The sequence below is a fragment of the Danio rerio genome, chromosome 13 (assembly GCF_049306965.1).
Source record: "Danio rerio strain Tuebingen ecotype United States chromosome 13, GRCz12tu, whole genome shotgun sequence".
NCBI lineage: Eukaryota > Metazoa > Chordata > Actinopteri > Cypriniformes > Danionidae > Danio > Danio rerio.
In genome coordinates, this window is record NC_133188.1 from 31,899,134 (window position 1) to 31,917,122 (window position 17,989).

Consider the following 17,989-nt stretch of genomic DNA (forward strand, 5'->3'; position numbering starts at 1 on the left):
TCTCCAAATATTTAGATTTTTTTACTTGCTTATTATTTTTTTCCTTCCTTTTTTTCATAATATATTATTAAGGATGTTAATATGCTACGTTTAGCTTAATATTACTTGTTTCAATATGTTGTGAATTTCATACAGAAAAGAATAAAAAACAGCAGAATCTTGAATGAAGATATCACGGTAAACAGGCTGCATTTAAGCATAGACTGTAAGCCACTGGCTCAGCTCTGCGGTCAGTCACTAGACCGCTTTACGCACGGCGAGGGTCACGTGACTACTTGTTGTGATGGCTTCCTTCGCTTACTGTGTCTACATGCTTTGACAAAACCATGGGCTTCTGCGTGTTCCTGCGTCAAACCGGCAAATGTCCTCTAGGTAAAACCCTTCATATAATTGGAGGCAGACGCAACGTGACAAAGAAAAGAGAAGAGGGGCTGAACTGGAGCAGGAGGCGCAATGTTTGTGTTTCAGTTACCCGAGGATGTGCTCTTCCTCGTCCTCTCCTATCTGGATCCAAAATCGCTCTGCCGCTTCTCCCAGACATGCAGGAGAAGCTACCAGTTCATCTCCAGAGACGCTGTTTGGAGGAGAATAGCTAAAGACATGATCAATACTGGCCTGACACGACAAGGAATAGATCTGTAAGGATTTTGAGATACTGTAACGTTAGCTGTGTTGCTAGCTAATAGTCTTCGGCCTACGAATAAAAAAAAAAAAAACAGAAGTACGTAAATTACGTAGGGTGACGGTCATTCGCTGCTGTGACGTAACAAAAGCTGCGTATGTTGTGATTCAGCTCGGGTCTTGCGCTGATGGTCATGTGGGTTTTGTTTACAGTGCAGCATGTTTGTGAAAGGCATGAATTAAGAAGTAATTATGAGAAGATAAGAAAGTTTATAGTTAGATATTTTTAGTTTTCTATAAATACTAGCTTTGATGATAACATTTAAAAGCATTAGAAGCACAAAACCATTTTTTGTTTCGATCTAATGCTGCACGTAGTTTTTACATATATATATATATTTACACAATTATGCTAAAATCGTAGTTACTTTTCCTTAACAAAGGTGTGATTAGGTCCTTATGTTTGTGACTCATAATATAACGTTTTTTCGGGGGTACATTTTATTAACTTAAAAGCTTGTTAGATTACAATAAAATGTATTTTTAAAAATGTTATATACTTAAAAAGAAATATTTGTATAAATATATAACTTTTTAGTAGGATATATTTGGAAGTCACTGAAAGATATTTACTTATTTTAACTGTATTTAGATATTATTACTTACAGATTTACTCCAAAACTAGCAAAAGACTGACATGTTTGTTTTTGACTTTACAGAAGCCCCATAGCCATTAATATTTTAGCTTAAAATTTAGCTTAAGTGCCTGAATTTGTTTACATTTTTGAAGGTTATGTAAACATAATTTTCCTGACAATTAGTTGAAAAAAAATGTTATAGGCATATAAGAGATAAAACCTTTTTCTTCAAAACTATTTTACCAGCCAAAATGACTGCATTTTTTTTTATCATTTATGAAACCCAAATAAATAGATTGAAAGCAATTTTCTCCATTTCAACAATTGGTTTTGTAATTTTTCAATTCAATGAGTTACAGCTCAAAATACCCATCAGATTATTTTTTATACCCTTTTAAATCTGGAAAATTTGAGCTATTATGACACAAGCTCTTTTTGTTGCCTGTGATTTTATTGCATTTGAGCTGGTTCTTCCTGCTCACCATTCATACATGCATATCAGAGCTGTAGCCTTCCTGTAGATAAATAGCACAGTGACAGAAAAGAATGAAGAAGACTACTCTTACTACAGTAAGAACTCTACGGTTATTTGATAAATTTGTTGTGGAGTTCATTCAAGCTTTTGTGCAATGATGAGTCACACACAATGTCGTTACAATGTCTGCGCACACAAGGATACATATGTTTAACTTTGCACGATTGCAAGTTACAAAATAAACTTGATTTAGCGTCCTCAAACCCGGATTAAAGCATCTTCTTTTATAATTGTACTGACACTATACAGCTGTGGTGATAAAATACGTTTCTATTTTACTGTAATACAAACATGTGCTGTTTTAAAAACATTTTAAACTTGTACAACTTATTTTTGATCACATATAATGATGATTGATGATCACAGTGAGCTGAACAAATCTTATAATCCTAGTTGCTTTGCGTACGTCCTTTATTGTTGATATGATTAAATGCGTTACTATGGAGACATGTTTATACGTGTCTGTTAATCAATTCGGTAAAAAAATGACTATGTGCCATTGCAGTCGGCCTCAAGATGATACCAATTTGGATTCTATTTTAACATCAGGAAATAAAAAAAGAGACTTTTTGTACACAGTTCTGATTTTATCAAAGGTGTTTTTTTAAAGCCTAGCCTAAAGACAGCACCTCTGGCTTAATCTTAAAAATTATCTAAAATAAACTCAAATAAGGCCAACCGTAAATCCTCTGATTATTCTTCAATTTTGTTTCAGGTGTCATTCAGTTCCTCTTAAGGATAGAGTGAGGGTGTCCCATAACTGGACCCATGGAGTCTGTCGTAAGGAAATCCTTTTGAAATGGAAAATTAAGTGAGTTCTTATTTCAATATTTTTATTATCACACTTTTTTACTTAGACGGCATCAAAACTGTGCATAGATAACTTAAATCAGATATGAAATAACTAGCCATAAGCTGATGCAGAAATACAGTAGTTTAAACAATATGGCTACACTTCGTCCCACCCCGTCCTGTGAAAGAGAGAAGGGAAAAAGGGAATTTGAAAGTAAGCTGGAAGATGTCATGCTTTCATCGTCCAGCCCCAAAATACATATTTTTTCAGACGTTTATCCTCTGACTTAGGGTGTGTAGTTGACCTTGCCAATATGGACAAGACATTATTGTGTTTTTTTATTAGCCTCCTCGTCACCTTAAGCCCCAAGATACAGATTGAACTACAGAAAAAACATGCGTAGGAGTAATTTCCATTCCTTGATTGTTCGCCCACAGCTTGTTGCCGTGGATACAGCTGGACTGTGATGTGCTGTATCTCTCTCAGGCTGCAAACATCAGCGCGTACCATCTGAGAGCGGACGGGGGAAAGTTGCAGAACAGCCGAGTCGCCCTGTTCTCGGGACACCAAGAGGACGTCTGCAGATTCACTTTGACAGACACACACCTGATCAGTGCAGGAGGGTAAATGATCACTGCTTTCAGATAGTTGTAATGATCTGCTTCAGTCTAATTATTTAGTCTAATAAAAAAAAAAAAAAAAAATATATATATATATATATATATATATATATATATATATATATATATATATATATATATATATATATATATATATATATATATATGTTATGGTTGTTGCCTTAATTATTAAATAAAATATAAATAAATAATCATAAGTCATCGAAAAGTAAGTGAAAAATTAAAAACCTTTATTAACATGGCTATTATTTGAAAAAAAAAACTTTTTGAAAAAAACTCAGTAAAACTTGCCTTTATCAGGGTAACCATAATACATAAATAGATAAACAGCAAAAATCAGTCCAAAGCACTTAACCCTGAGCGCTTTTTGTTTGCTTTTGAATAAATAAATAGATTTTAAATAAATTAAGTACTATTTAAAATAAAAAAATATAATAAATAAATACTTATTTAACATGAGGAATTTTATTTTTATTAGCAGTTTGTGATAATTAAAAAGGTTTTAGTTTTATGTCTAAATAAATGAATGAATTAATTGATACAAGGGCATCACAGTGGCCAAGTGGGTAGCACGATTGCCTCACAGTAAGAAGATCGCTGGTTCGAGCTCCGGCTCCTGGCATTTCTATGTGGAGTTTGCATGTTCTCCCCATGTTCGCGTGGGTTTTCTTCTGGGTGCTCCAGTTTCCCCCTCAGTCCAAAGACATGCAGTATATGTGAATTGAATAAGCTAAATTGGCCGTAGTGTATGTGTGTAAATGAGAGTGAATTGGTGTTTCCCTCTGTTGGGTTGTGGCATGAAGGGCATCCGCTGCGTAAAATATATGCTGGATAAATTGGCGGTTCATTCCGCAGTGGTAACTGATTAATAAAGGGACTAAGCTAAAAAGAAAATGAATAAATGAATTAATTAATACAATTATAATAATTATATTTTAAAAAGTAAATTTAAATGTAATTTTATTACTCATTCATTCATTGATTCATTCATTTTCCTTCAGCTTAGTAACTTATTTATCAGGGGTCGCCACAGCGGAATGAACCGACATCATTTCATTACTAGTGTCTGATGATGAAAATAGGCTTAGTTTTATGTTCAAACCCTTTAAATGGTTTAGAGTGTTACCCATTTCAGAATCTAGCAGCCACTAGTATTCCACTGTTAAAAGAGGAAACAGGAATGTGCCTGTTTTGCTGCTTTATTTGTTATTGTGCCACTAGGTATTACCTAAATTTAAACAGTGTGAAAGATTAACTACAATAGCTCAGCCATGCACTTTGTCCTCACTTTGTGGTTTGAGGGTTTGGAGTAGTTTGTTGTTAAATACAAACACTAAATGTGAAACGACAAAGCCTTTTTTAGGGTTCTGTGCATTTTGTTTCCTTCCAAAATTCAGTTTAAATATTTCCTCTTTTTTCTGTTTTCATTTTCTGTATTAATCTGTGACGGTTACTTCAAAGTTAACCAAACTTTTATTTTGATGGGCTGTCATAAATTTTCTGTGTGTATAATAGTTTTTATGACATAAAATAACAAAATACTCATGATGTTACTGTCAGAGCAGAATTAGATATAAAGAACATGTGTTACTTCGAACAGACACGCATGCAGATTTGACATTTGAACAGTTTATTGTGGTTCAAAATTCATAGGGTTGACACGAAACTGGAATTCGCTAGCAGTCGATGCTGAGATTTTAAAAACGTCAATTTCCTGCAAACATTTGAGCGCTCAACAGAAATGACTGTGATTGGTCGTGAAGGTCATGAGTGTAAACACAATTACAGGGACACTGGAGAGTTTCAAAGTCTTGTCAATCAGCTGGTTTGTCTATAATCCGCAATCCGCTGTTGAATCGTGGCTTTAAAATGCTCCAGTGTTGCTGTGTCTGTGGTTATACTCAGTAAACAGCGGTGAGTTCGGTAATCTGATGACTTTCACGGCCAATCACAGTCTTTCTGTTGAGCATGTGAACACAGTGGCAAATCAGCGCTGTTTAGGAATGCACTCAACAGCGCTCAAATATTCACAGGAAATGGATGTATTTCAGTTTTCAGCATTGATTGGTATCGAATTCCAGTATTGTGTAGCATTCCAGGTAATACAGCTAATTTTATGACTAAATTTATGCTATTCCGCTTGCAGAAAAAATTATTTTGTTTTATATTTCATGTAGGTTTATTTGCTATTTCATAATTAAATAAAAACAAATGCGGTGTTTCTCCTACCAATCATCACTCTGTTTGATTCATTTTTCAGAGATGGTAAAATAATTGTTCATGACAGAGGAAGTGATTACTCTGTGGTGTTTTATGGCCACAATCAGGAGGTGAATTGCATTGACTGTAAAGGTGCTGTGATAGTCAGTGGCTCCAGAGACAAGAGTGCGAAGGTGAGTTTTTTTTATTTGTTTTTTTTTTATTATGCTTTCATTAGTCTGTGGTTATATTTTGCATTGGCTTTTTTTGCAAGTCAGAGATTTCTAAAGGTTATATGTACCTTACATAAGGAATAATTGACAATGGACTGTTGAACTAGTAAATATTGTAAATACAGTATTAGTAAATTGTGCATTATTTTCTAATAATTCAATGGGCTAGAGTAAATTCTGCTTAAACTATGTTTATAAAACCTAAAGATTTTTTTTATCCTCAAATGAAGGTTTATGCTTCTCATCTTCATCATTTAGTTTTAATTTCATTTTTGAATGTTGTAGGCTGTGAAAAACTTCTGTCATTCAGCGTAGTCATATTTAACTGTAATGCGTTCAAGACCTTCCACCACTTTAGTTGTGTGCTTTCCTGAAAATAATTGCACACCTTACAATTATCATCAGCTGATCAGCCCTGTAGTATAAAGATAGATATTCATTTAGGTAAAAGAAACAGTTCATGGCAGCATGGTGGCTCAGTGGTTAGCACTGTCGCCTCACAGCACGAAGGTCACTGATTCGAGTCTGGGTCAGTGGACATTTCTGTGTGCAGTTTGCATGTTCTCCCCGTGTTAAGGTGGGTTTGCTCCGCATGCTTCAGTTTTCCCCACAGTCTAAAGTCATGCTCTTTATGTAAATTGAATTAACTAAAATTCGCCGTAGTGTGTGAGTGTAAGCGTGTAAATGGGTGTTTCCCAGTACTGGGTTGAGGCTTGAAGGGCATCTGCTGCATAAAACATATGCCGTAATAGTTAGCGATTTATTTTGCTGTGGCGACCTCTGAAATAGTGACTTAATTGAAGGAAAGTGAAATCTTTAAATCTGCCAATTTGGACTTGACCTAATCAGTTCAAGTCCAATTAAAGAATGCATTGAAGCTGCTGTCTAAAGTGACCCTGTGCTACTGCTTGGCTGTTCAGCTTGGTATGATATCATACTACAGTAGCATCCTGTTATAGCCGTTCTACACACTTATTTAGGAAACACGTTAGAAAGACATGAGAATTTCATACTTTCTGAAGAAGCAATACATTTTTGTTTTGTTTTTTGTTTTCCACTGGCTGACCAGTGATGACCTTTTACTTTGAAGAAATTTAATGTATCCTTTTTTTGTTTGTGATTTCATTTTAGATTTGGGCTCTGACTCCAGATCGTTTTGGACAGTGCCTACATACAATCCCCACGTATGACAGAGTGTGGTCAGTGGCCATCAGTCCATCTCTAGGGTAGGTCTGACTTGTTGTGTTGTGACAGTTGTCATAGAGTTGTAGAGTCTTAGCAATGCTTACAATGTAGTCTATCAAAATCATCTCTCCCATGTTTGATGAATTTATGCCATCAGTCCTTGATTTCTGCTAATGGATAAAGGATATTCGATAAAACAATTTTCACTGTTTTCACAATTTCTTCTGTGGAAAGCAAAAGATGAAGCTTTTAAAAATGTTACTAAATGAATATTTTTAAGACTTTTCTCAACATTTTTTTAATATTCCACAGAAGAAAGCATGTTGTATAGTTTTGCAACAACTAAAGCAAATATAAAGGTGGCAAAGCTTCAAAAGTCTAAAAATCTGCTAATAAAAGGCTACTACATTGTGTGTGACATTTCAAGTACAGCAGCTCTTTATCATACAACCTCAAATAGGTTTTGAGTAAGTAAGTAAATGGCTACAAAATTTGGGGAAAATACAACTTGTTTTGATTTTCCTTTAAAAGAAAATCTTTCATTCAAAATACAATTTAATGTATTTTGTGTTTTTGTTTGGAAATTAATTTACATGACCAAGAAATTTTGAGGGCTGGACAAAATTTGTCAAACCTATTTTCTAAGTGCATTTTAAAAAGGGGATACTGTAGTCATCCCAGCGTAAACTAAAGAAATATAGGCGCGGTTTACACTAGTGCGTTTTTAGTTTTAAAACAGCGTTTTAGAATGAAAACGATCTGCGTTCACAGTAGTGTTTTACCCAGCGTTTCTGAACAGCTCTCAGTCTACATTAAAACGGAGAAAACACACATCACGTGACCACACACACAGACACACACACTCTGGCATGCGCTGCAGCGTGCTTTGAGCATATACCCACGAGCTGTGCACGTCAGACTGTTCATCAAGGATCTCCCGTTGGATCTAATCTCACTATGTTTGTTAAACGTGATATATAATTCATCTTGTTGTGTATATCTAACCACATATTCCCCGACTTTGGTCTTTTGAATCTATTACTTGTTCTCAGGTTACGTGTTTTGGCTGAGCGCAAGTATAAGTTAGGTTAATATCTTAATTAATGTAACCGCGGACACACCGATTATGCACAAGTTACTGATTGCTTGACTTTTTTTCTCTATTGTATAAACTTTTTGTACTTATTAAAACTGATATTTAGTGAAAGAGGGCGTATGTTTCGTATTTTCAATGAAAACAAAAGGAGGCATTAATGTTATAGGCTCCATTTTGTTATAAATATGCATGAAGATGATGCTCATATTAAGCAGCTACACGGCGCCTCAACATTTTTGATGTCTGTTAAGTTGCTAATATCAAAAATGAAATAGCAGTTCCTCACATCATGTTTTCATTTCATTAAGACAGTAAAACAGCATAGCCAGGGTGATGTGAATGACTTTATAAAGTACACTCCGGAGTTTGTTTTCTATATCAAACTTGCGAAGTCTGAACTTACATGGAGAGGAGTGTAGGCTACTTAAAATTGAGGAAAAAGCCCCAATCAGAGAGGTGAATTTTAGCAGCCCCGCCTTCGTTTTCAGATGTCTCCGTTTTCCCCCATCCACACTGAGACGGAGCAGCAGCGGTCTCTCCAGTGTTTCCAAAACGCTTTGTTTTCGGGGCTCGAAAAATTCGGTGTAGAGTGGATGGATGGCGTAACCGTAGCAAAACTTATGCGTTTTCAAACTAAAATGCATTAGTGTAAACGGGGCTATAGTCTTGTGAAAACATTGTTGTCTAACACGTTTGTGATGTGTGTTTAGGCATCTGTGAGTACTTTCCAACTAGAGCAACAATAGCACTTTACAGAACTATTTGTTAACAGACGCACAATATAGATTCACAGTGACATCGCCAAAACTGGCCTGACATGCATAATACAGTGTTTTTAGTTATTTCTGCATGTCCATGTTAAAAGGGATCATTTTAACAACATTTTCATCTATACCCAAAACATTTAGAAAAAAAAACATTTCCATTATTATAACATTGTCATTGAAGCATAGGCCATAAAAATATAAAAATTGCCAAAGTGTGAATCTTTTAATACAGAAAAATTTAAATAACAAACATTCATGCTCCAGGACTATACATGGTGCTTTTTAGGCATATTTGTGACCCTTGACCATAAACCAGTCATAAGTGTCATTTTTGGATTTTTACATTATTGTGCTGAGATACAACATTTGAAAATCTAGAATCTGTGAGTTAAAACAAATCTAAAGATTGAGAAAAATCACCTTGAAAGTTCTACACATTAAGTTCTTAGCCATGCATATCACCCATCTGAGTTTTGATACATTTACAGTAGAAAATGTACTAAAAATCTTCATGGAACATGATCTTTCTTTAAAATCACAATGATTTTTGGTATTAAAGAAAAATATATATAATTTTGATCATCCATACAATGTATTTTTTGGATATTGCCAAAAAACTTAAGTGGTGACCTTTTCTTGTCCAAGGTCACATTTGTTGCACTGATCATGTTATGCTCACACATTCTTCCTTTAGATTAAGTTGAGCTACTCAAAGTTTTTTTTCTATGAAACCTTTCACTAAAACTTGTTAACAAATGTGAGATTACTCATTCTATTTGAGATTACAGCATAGATTATATTATATCATGTTTTAAGTCACAAATATAAGCATTTGACTAGCGACCTCAGACTCTCATTCCCCTCTGCCATTTCCACTCGTCCATGGATCGTCTCACTGGTTAGACATTATTGGTTTGATTCTGCCACATACCCACTGGTTTCCTCTGTCCTTCTCCCCATATGAATCACCAACAGACCTGAACATCAACCTTTGCTTTCATCAAAGCGAATTTGAGATCTTTCAAATAATGAAAGTATCAGTGAGTTTTAAGGAGCGGGCGGTGGGGGTGGCAGAATCGTTACGGCTCGTGAGGTGAAGTGGTCATAGACAGGGCAACCCAAAGCAGGTGGCCAGACCCCTTTTTTAATACGTACTCTTCAATTTATTGCCATGCCATTGCTTTGAAGTCAATTAGCTCACACCTCTGAAATGCAGATGCAGAAGAATGTCATCCCGGCCCCTTAAAGCTTAGAGAGCAGAATCTCATAGTGTGGAAAAAGGCCTTAAAATGTCCTCTACGCTGTTTTCGACTCTCACCCGGACAGTGGCGATGCATCATGGAGTGTTTCTTTGTGCTTTTAAACACACCAATGTGTTGAACCTTCCACCTGATAAATCGTTACAAAGCTCTTTCAGTCTACAAGTGGTTAACTGTTTCTCCTCTGATACATCTGGGAAGTCTTTCGATGTGATGAGCTGTTTAAACAAGTGTGGGATGGAGTGAGACAGGCGAAGTGGGAGAGAGGAAAAAGCGTGCAGGATATTATGGTGAAGCAGGGTTGCCTTTGATTGCTCGGCCATGTAGACTCCCACACGCTTAATGACACGCAGGCACATGAAGCTGTAACACTAGCGCAGAGCCTCCACCTGCCCCTGATCCGTCAAACGCACCTTCACGGCACTGCTGAAGAAATGGAAACACTGCGCGCTGGGAGACACTAAAAGACACCGGCCGCCCCTTGGCTGCGTTCTCATCTTTTGTCACTATCGAGTCTGTCCGTGTGTAGCGGAAGAAAGCCGCTTGCTACTTGAGCAGATGCAATGGTTCAACGCTGTTTTAGTCACTCAGCCGAGTTATTAATCCCCGCTGCCTCATCTCCACAGTCACAAATTTAGATTTCAAAAATAAGAGACGATTATACACATCATTAATTCTCCAATTTGATGGCTGAAATAGCAGGCCCCTGAAACAGACTGCTGGACTCAGATAATGAACCACACTTCTTTTTGTGTTATTGAAGTTGACTTGAAATCAAGTTATCAGGAGGTTTCTAACTTTTCAATGCAGCCAAACTATTTCTAAACATATATAGGCAGATATATTTAAAATATCCTTTTACTCAGTCAAAATTAATAAAATGAATTGTTAAAGTATGCTGCTATTTAAAATAATGAAGAGGCTTGAGACGATAACCGATTTTAAGGTTTACCATGGTTTGGAAAAGAGTTTTTTAACCGCAAAAAATTCTCTTATACTGTTTCTAAGGTGTGGTAAGGTTTTTTTTTTTATGTGTTGTAAAGAAATCTGTGCTTTTGAAACCAATAAAGACAGCAGAAGTAAATTATTTATTTTAATTATTTAGGCTGACATGTTCACTTTTCCAAAATAATATGAATGTTTCCTAAAATTTAATATATTGTTTTAAATAGGGGTTTTTACATGGACATTTAAAAGTATTTACTTTAGAGCAGTAATTACAATATCATTATACCGTGATATTTTTATTCAAGGTTATCATACCGTTAAACATACACCATGCCTAATAATGAATATTTAGTTTAGTATAAATGCACTAAAATTCTCAATTGTTTACTAAAAGTGATTGAGAAGAGCTTGCAAAAAGCTTTTTTTCTAGGGATGTCTCAATCAGGTTTTTTTGCCCTCGAGTTGATTTTGAGTATCTGCCGATACCGAAACCTGATCCGATATTTCTATAATACATATGAAAATGATAAACAAGAGCAAAGAAACCGATCCAGAATGTTCCTTATTTTTTATTTAAGTCACCTTATTTTACCATTTAACTCTGTTAACAAATAGAGCACTTCTGTGAGGTAGCTTGAACATAGTAAATAAAATAAATTCTTCACTTTTGGACTTTAGTGCAACAGTAAATGAACAAAATCTATTCTAAAAATAAATAGCACCTCAGCTTAAAGTACCCAGCTGGCATGTAAACAAAAAATAAATAAAAGTGCCACAGTGTTTGCAAAGCCAGTAATGTGCTTACGTCCGATTCCGTTCGAGTCTAAAACCGCGTGATCGGGCCCGATTTCTGATCACGTGATCAGATCTGGGCGTCCCTACTTTTTTTCTCTTTATTTAGGATGAATTTTCTACTTTTAAACTTTCCAACTTTCCATTCGTTGCACACTGTAAAACCCAATAGTCAACTTTATAAAATGTAATGAGTGCAGTTAACTCAAAATTGACTGAAAGTTATTTCTACGCATTTGAAAAGACCTTTGAACTCAGTGTTGAAAGTACTGAGTTAATTAAATGCCTCATTACTTCAGCTTAAATGAATTAAGTTCACAGTACTCATTAGGATTAGTTTTAGAACTTAAATGGTTTGTTACAATCGGTTTCCTCAAACAGTTTCAGTTACCTTAATTTTCTGGGTTTTTCAGTGCATAATCAATCAATTAGAAGAAGTAATATTGATGTTTCCATCAAAATATCATTCAGCAATAACATTTGTAATATTGATAGTATTACATTACATTTTTAAATACACAAAGCCAGAAAAAAATGGACTGCTACAATTTACAATGTTTTTTTAATCAAATAAATAGTCAATAAATTAACTATACCAACTCATATTTTCGAAATATATTTACCGGGAGAATTAAGCATTTTATTAAGTAATATAACATAATTTAATTCTTAGTTTTAATTTAATTGTTTAAATAGTAATTAAATAATTTTGGTCAGTTGATAACATACATGCTTGGCTGTTGTTCAAGTATTTGTAACTGTCATTAGTATAATAAAATATGTCCGCTCTTTAAAAAACACAATTAATGATTAGTTAAATGTTATGTATTTATTCTTTATTGTTTATCCAAGACTTTTGGTACACCCCAAAGTCCTGTAGCAAGACCTTTCACAGTTTTGAAAACTCTATGCAGATTTTTGAAATGTAACTATTGCAAGAAACTATCAAGAAGACTTCATTATTTATTTTTAGATTCATATATTTTACACACTTTTATAATATACTATCCAATAGCTGATATTTTGGAGACTGTTTTCCGCTTCAGAAGATCCCTTTCCTACTTTTGAGCTCCACCAATTAAAAAGCAACAGATGTCCTCTAATTGAGAGTGTGTTCTGCTTTCAGTCATACAGCAGTCAGGAGCTGAAACAGTAGACGGAGAGGGTTTCAAAATAGTGCTTTGCGCACTGTGTTTTAATTTGGAAACCTGAAGGAATAGATTGCGAGCTCTTGTGTTGCAAATGTAATTGTTCCAGCTTCACGCTTGAGGTATCTAAAGGACAAGGAGCAAGAGAGGAGACGCTGCAGTGAGCAACGGGTCCGGGAGAAAGGGTGAGGGACAAAGAAGAGAGAAAGAACAGAGAGAAAGATGTAGAAAGAGTGTGCATATGGTCGCCTCTGACACTCAGGTGTTAGGGGCCGTATTGTTCCAACCCAATGCAGAATCACACTTGTGTATAAAACAAAAGAACCGTGGAAGAAAATATAGGCTTTTTTTCTCGCACCATTTGCTTAGATATTGATTTGTGTTTTGTTTTTAACTCCTCGTTGGTCCAAAAAAGTTAGATTTTTTAAATCTGCTTACTAATCCAAACCTCTCCTTCTCTTCTTTTTTTGTCATGTAATTAAAAAAAAAAATTATGTTACTCCTTTTGACATACTCTGTTGTTCATATGTAAGCCAGGTATGACGTAGCATTTTGGTGACTCATATTTAATTTACAAAGGTGATTTTAAATGCATAAAGAGCATAATAAATGCAAGTGTCTACTTTAACATTTTAAACTTAGGAGAATGAAATGTTAAAATATGATGATTATTGTTGTTTTAATGAAAACAAAATGTATAAAACCTTGTAGATTGAAAGTTCAAGATTCAAATGAGACTTAATTCATATTTTGGAGCACTTTTTAATGTGCCATTGACTCATGTTGATGATTGTTGTGAACAGATTGTTTTGGCTTATAAACGATTGTTAAATCTTAATGAGATTTTAGTGGGTGTCTTCTGTAATAGCAAAAATGTATGATGCAAGTCTTTTGTTTTTTTCTTGAAAAACCCTTTTTCGTCTGACCTATTTACATATGATATCTGTGAAATGGGAAGACAATTTTATGGAAGACAAATTACTTTTTTATCCCATTTTTTATTTATAAAATAATATGTGTTTTAGATTATTATTTATCATTTTTAATTAAGTAATTAAAAAAAAAAATTTGGTCAGATGACAATGTACATTTTCCCAGTGATTAGTTACAGCTGGAAGGGCATCCGCTGCGTAAAACATATGCTGGATAAGCTGGCGGTTCATTCCACTGTGGCAACCCCTGATTAATAAAGAGACTAAGCTGACAAGAAAATTAATGAATGATTGACAATATACATGTTTGGTTGTAGTTTAAGGAATTGTAACTGTAATATATATAGTAATATCTGTCCATTCTGTCCAGAAACAAAATTAAAGAGTAAACTATTATGCATTTATTGTTCTTCATTATTTATCCTGGACATTTGGTACTGCCCAAAGGTCTGTAAAAAGACCTTTTGCAGTTTTAAACACTAAGCAGATTTTTAAAAGTGTTGCTGGAAACGGTTTCTGACTTTAATATTTATTTTTAGATTCATATATTTTGCACACTTCTTAACTATAATCAGAGACGGATTTAGTGATTTTGGGGCCCTAAACAATTCCAGCCAGGGGGCCCAAAAGATCTAAAATGTACCTTTTGTACTTAAATTTGTATTTATTTATTCATTATTATTTTTTTATTACTAAATGAACTATTTAGTTTTTAACTTTACTAAATCTTTACTAATTTGACTGGTCCATAAATCTGGTCCATAAATCTGCACTGGTCCATGATTGAAGATAAGGAACACATTTGCCCAGATGTAATTATTACGTTGAAATTAAAATTTTTATATCCTCACAGTACAAAATATTATAGAACACAATGTTATATATAATTTATAGTATCATTTATACTTATTTGGGGGTCCTCAGGCTTACCTTGCTTATTGGTTAAATTCGCCCCTGACTATAATATACTAAATAATGTAAGTTTTAATAATAAATGTGATCAGATGATTACTTTCCTAATTCTTTTTTTTTTTTTGTCAAGAAAGAGATTAACACTTCTGAGAAAGAGTGCATTAAATTAATCAGTAGTGACAGAAACAATGTTACTAAAGATGTGTATTTGAAAGAAATGTTTTTATTTTAAAACATTGCTTCATTATAAACAGTAGTTTTTTTTTACCCAATGGCCAGCAAGAAATGTTTCATTATTTATAATATAACACAATTTTATATGATGACTTGTTTTATACATTATATATAAGTGGAATTCAGAATACTTAGTTCCATGTTCACATACATTTATGTTATTTAAAAATGCTTTTTCAGCCATATTTTGGCATTTTATTTTCACAAAACTAATTTGAAACATTATAAAAAGTATTTAAGTAAACACTTCTGAGAAAGAGGGCAATAAATTGATCAGCAGTAACAGAAAAAAATGTTACTTAAGTTTTGTATTTCAAAAAAAAAAAAAAAAATCTATTAAAAATTAAGTTAAGCCGCTCAACCATTTTCAACATTGCTAATATAACAATTAGTTCTGAAGCATCAGGTAAAACCTGCTAATAATGACTGCTAAAAATTCACCTTATCTCCTTCTAAACCCTCCCTCTCATTTTGCCATCATTTTTTTCCAAGGAACGTTATCTCAAGGTCTGTTAGTGGGATATTCCGGCTGGAGTGAAATGCCAAGGCTGACTGTCATCTATCTTTTGTCGTCACTGATCCTAAGCATATCCAGTGGCCCTTGTCCTATTCCTGATATTGCTTTTTTACAATTTTGGTGCCTGGGCTTTTCTCTGCGCTTTATTTCTTTAATATTGCACCATCTTCCCAGGCTTTTTCGGTAGGTATATTAGAGCGTAATGTGTGCGAGCGATGGGCAGGACCGGTCCTGTGCAGACTTGAAGAACACGGTGGCGAATGCATGACTTTCACAGCTGATGTTGCAATGTGAACGCCAGCTCTGAAATTCCCTAAATGGTGTCATATGGCTAGCGGTCCCAGCCTTAACTGTGAGACCGCTCCAAAAAAAAAGGCCCCTCTCCCATTGCGAAGGTAATGGGCACTCTGGCTCCCTGCATTGTTCTCATTTCACTCCAGTGGCTTGCTCTTCTGTTCTGAATTCCATTTACAATCTCATATCAAAGAGACAGCAGCGGCCATGTTGAAGTAGGAGAGACAAAAAAAAAAAAAAACGGCATTCACAGCAACCCAAATGATTCCTGATTCTTGATCTGTAACCCGTGAGCTTGACTGGTTCATCCCCCCCGCTCCAGCCCCCCTCATCTCAGTCTAGTCTTTGTCTGCCATGTCAGACTTCAGACTCTCACCCCAAATGTTGATTCATCTGCTCCTGTGCGAGGAAAGGCCCTGATTGCTACTAATGGCCTCTGATTAGCATACATTCTATCTTAAGGACACTGTAGGACTTCGAATGACTCGTTCAGTTGGTAATGTGGCTCTCAGTGGAGAAAGCAACTCTTTCATGTCTTTCAGTTGCTTTTAATTGGAGCTAAAATTGGTTGACAGTTTACATGGCAATTAACCTTTTCTCTACTATAAAAATAGTGGCTTGACTTTTTTTTTTAGCGAAATGTGTGTTTTAAGGGTTAAGTAAGATCTGTTAGATGTATTGGTAGAAAACTTGAGGTACACAAAAACATCTTTTTGCTGCTTGTTCAAACTACTTAAAATAAGCTGAATCATCTCCTATTTTGAGGAACAACTTAATTGCTTTATGTTCAATTTACTTAAATGTGTAAAAATGGTTAAGTTAACTTAATTGATTGTGTTCGGACAACATGAAGTAATTGTGTGGGACCCAGCATTTTTTTACACTGTATCGCTGTATGGAATTGTGATTGTAGATGGAAAGTGTTTTTTCCCCAAGCATCAAAACAGTATAAACGTAATATAATCGTGTATTTTTTCAGAGCAAACATAATTATCAAACTTTTTTTTTTTTTGGTGATATTTTGTTTTATTTAACATTTATAAGAAATAAAAAATCAGTACAATACCAGTAAAAAGAAGAAAAAAAAAATAGTACAGAATAATTGTCATTAACCCATGTAGTCATAGGGCTTGCTGTTGGATTAATGAAAAGGTCTCCATTATATTAGAATATCCAAAAATAGCCCGATTGTTGTCAGGTTGGTTATTGGTTCCAAAAGCACTGGAAAACTACTAAAAAATGTTGGACCAAAACTCATAAAGAGCAGGACAAAACCAAAATAAATGTACCGTTGTACCTTCTGTCCCACCACATCTGTCACATTTAGGAGATACAGAAGAAAATATTTTATTTAATCTAGCTTTAGAGAAATTAAGTCAATGTAAAACTTTAAATTGGAATTATCAAACATTTTTACTGTGTTGTTTTTTTTTATACCATCTTTTTTACTACAGACTGGCTACTAAAGTATATAATATCAACAGCTGTTTATCTTAGAAAAATAATCTTGTTGGAGATATTTAGAACAGAATCATTTGAAGATGTATGATTATATATGACATATCAAGTCTATTTAGGAATCTAATTCCTGTCCCAAATTGTCATTTTAAATTATTGTACTTCATGCTACAATCCTTTAAATCGCAAGATTTTACTCAATGGCCAGCAAGAAATGTTCCATAATTTATAACATAACACAATTTTATATGATTACTCATTGTTTTATATATTTTAACCAGTGCAAATCAGAATAATTTTTCATTTTTACATAAATGTATGTTATTAAATGACAATTCAATGCTTTTTTCACTATATTTTGATATTTTATTTTCGCTAAATTAATTTGAAATATTTCAGTATGCTTAAATTGAATTTCATATGCTCTCTATGTACAGTATATACATTTATTTTGTAGATGTAATCCCGAAATAGGATGCATTCTGTTTGAAAGGGATTAAGGCAATATCATTTCAAGTGAATTGTTTTAATTGAAAAGTTTAGGGTCATTAAGAATGAAAGACAAAAATACTTGTTTCAAATGATTTCTCATTCAAAAAAATGCCGTATAATCATCAAATTAATCTTAAAAACATATACACACTTATAATACTAGTATGCATTGTTTCTTGAGCACCGAATCAGCATGTTAAAGTAATTTCTGACTCTGAAAACTAAAAAAAAAATGGCTGCTGAACATTCAATTTGCCACCACAAGAATTATTTCCTGGGATTTTTAGTAATATTT

The 17,989-nt window shown here is 34.2% G+C and overlaps 1 protein-coding gene across 2 annotated transcripts in view; it reads left to right on the forward strand.

The window, feature by feature from the left end:
* The first annotated feature begins 223 nt into the window (after positions 1-223).
* The window catches only part of fbxw4 (F-box and WD repeat domain containing 4), a 60,247-nt gene continuing 42,481 nt past the window's right edge, over positions 224-17,989 (forward strand). Inside the window, exons 1-5 of one of the 2 annotated variants that reach the window (NM_131521.2) lie at positions 224-638; positions 2,510-2,605; positions 3,025-3,210; positions 5,489-5,621; positions 6,792-6,886. In NM_131521.2, coding sequence (NP_571596.1) covers positions 454-638; positions 2,510-2,605; positions 3,025-3,210; positions 5,489-5,621; positions 6,792-6,886 — 695 coding nt within the window. In that variant the 5' untranslated portion in view covers positions 224-453. The remainder of the gene's footprint in view (positions 639-2,509; positions 2,606-3,024; positions 3,211-5,488; positions 5,622-6,791; positions 6,887-17,989) is intronic. The other variant, XM_073919899.1, reaches the window with a different exon arrangement.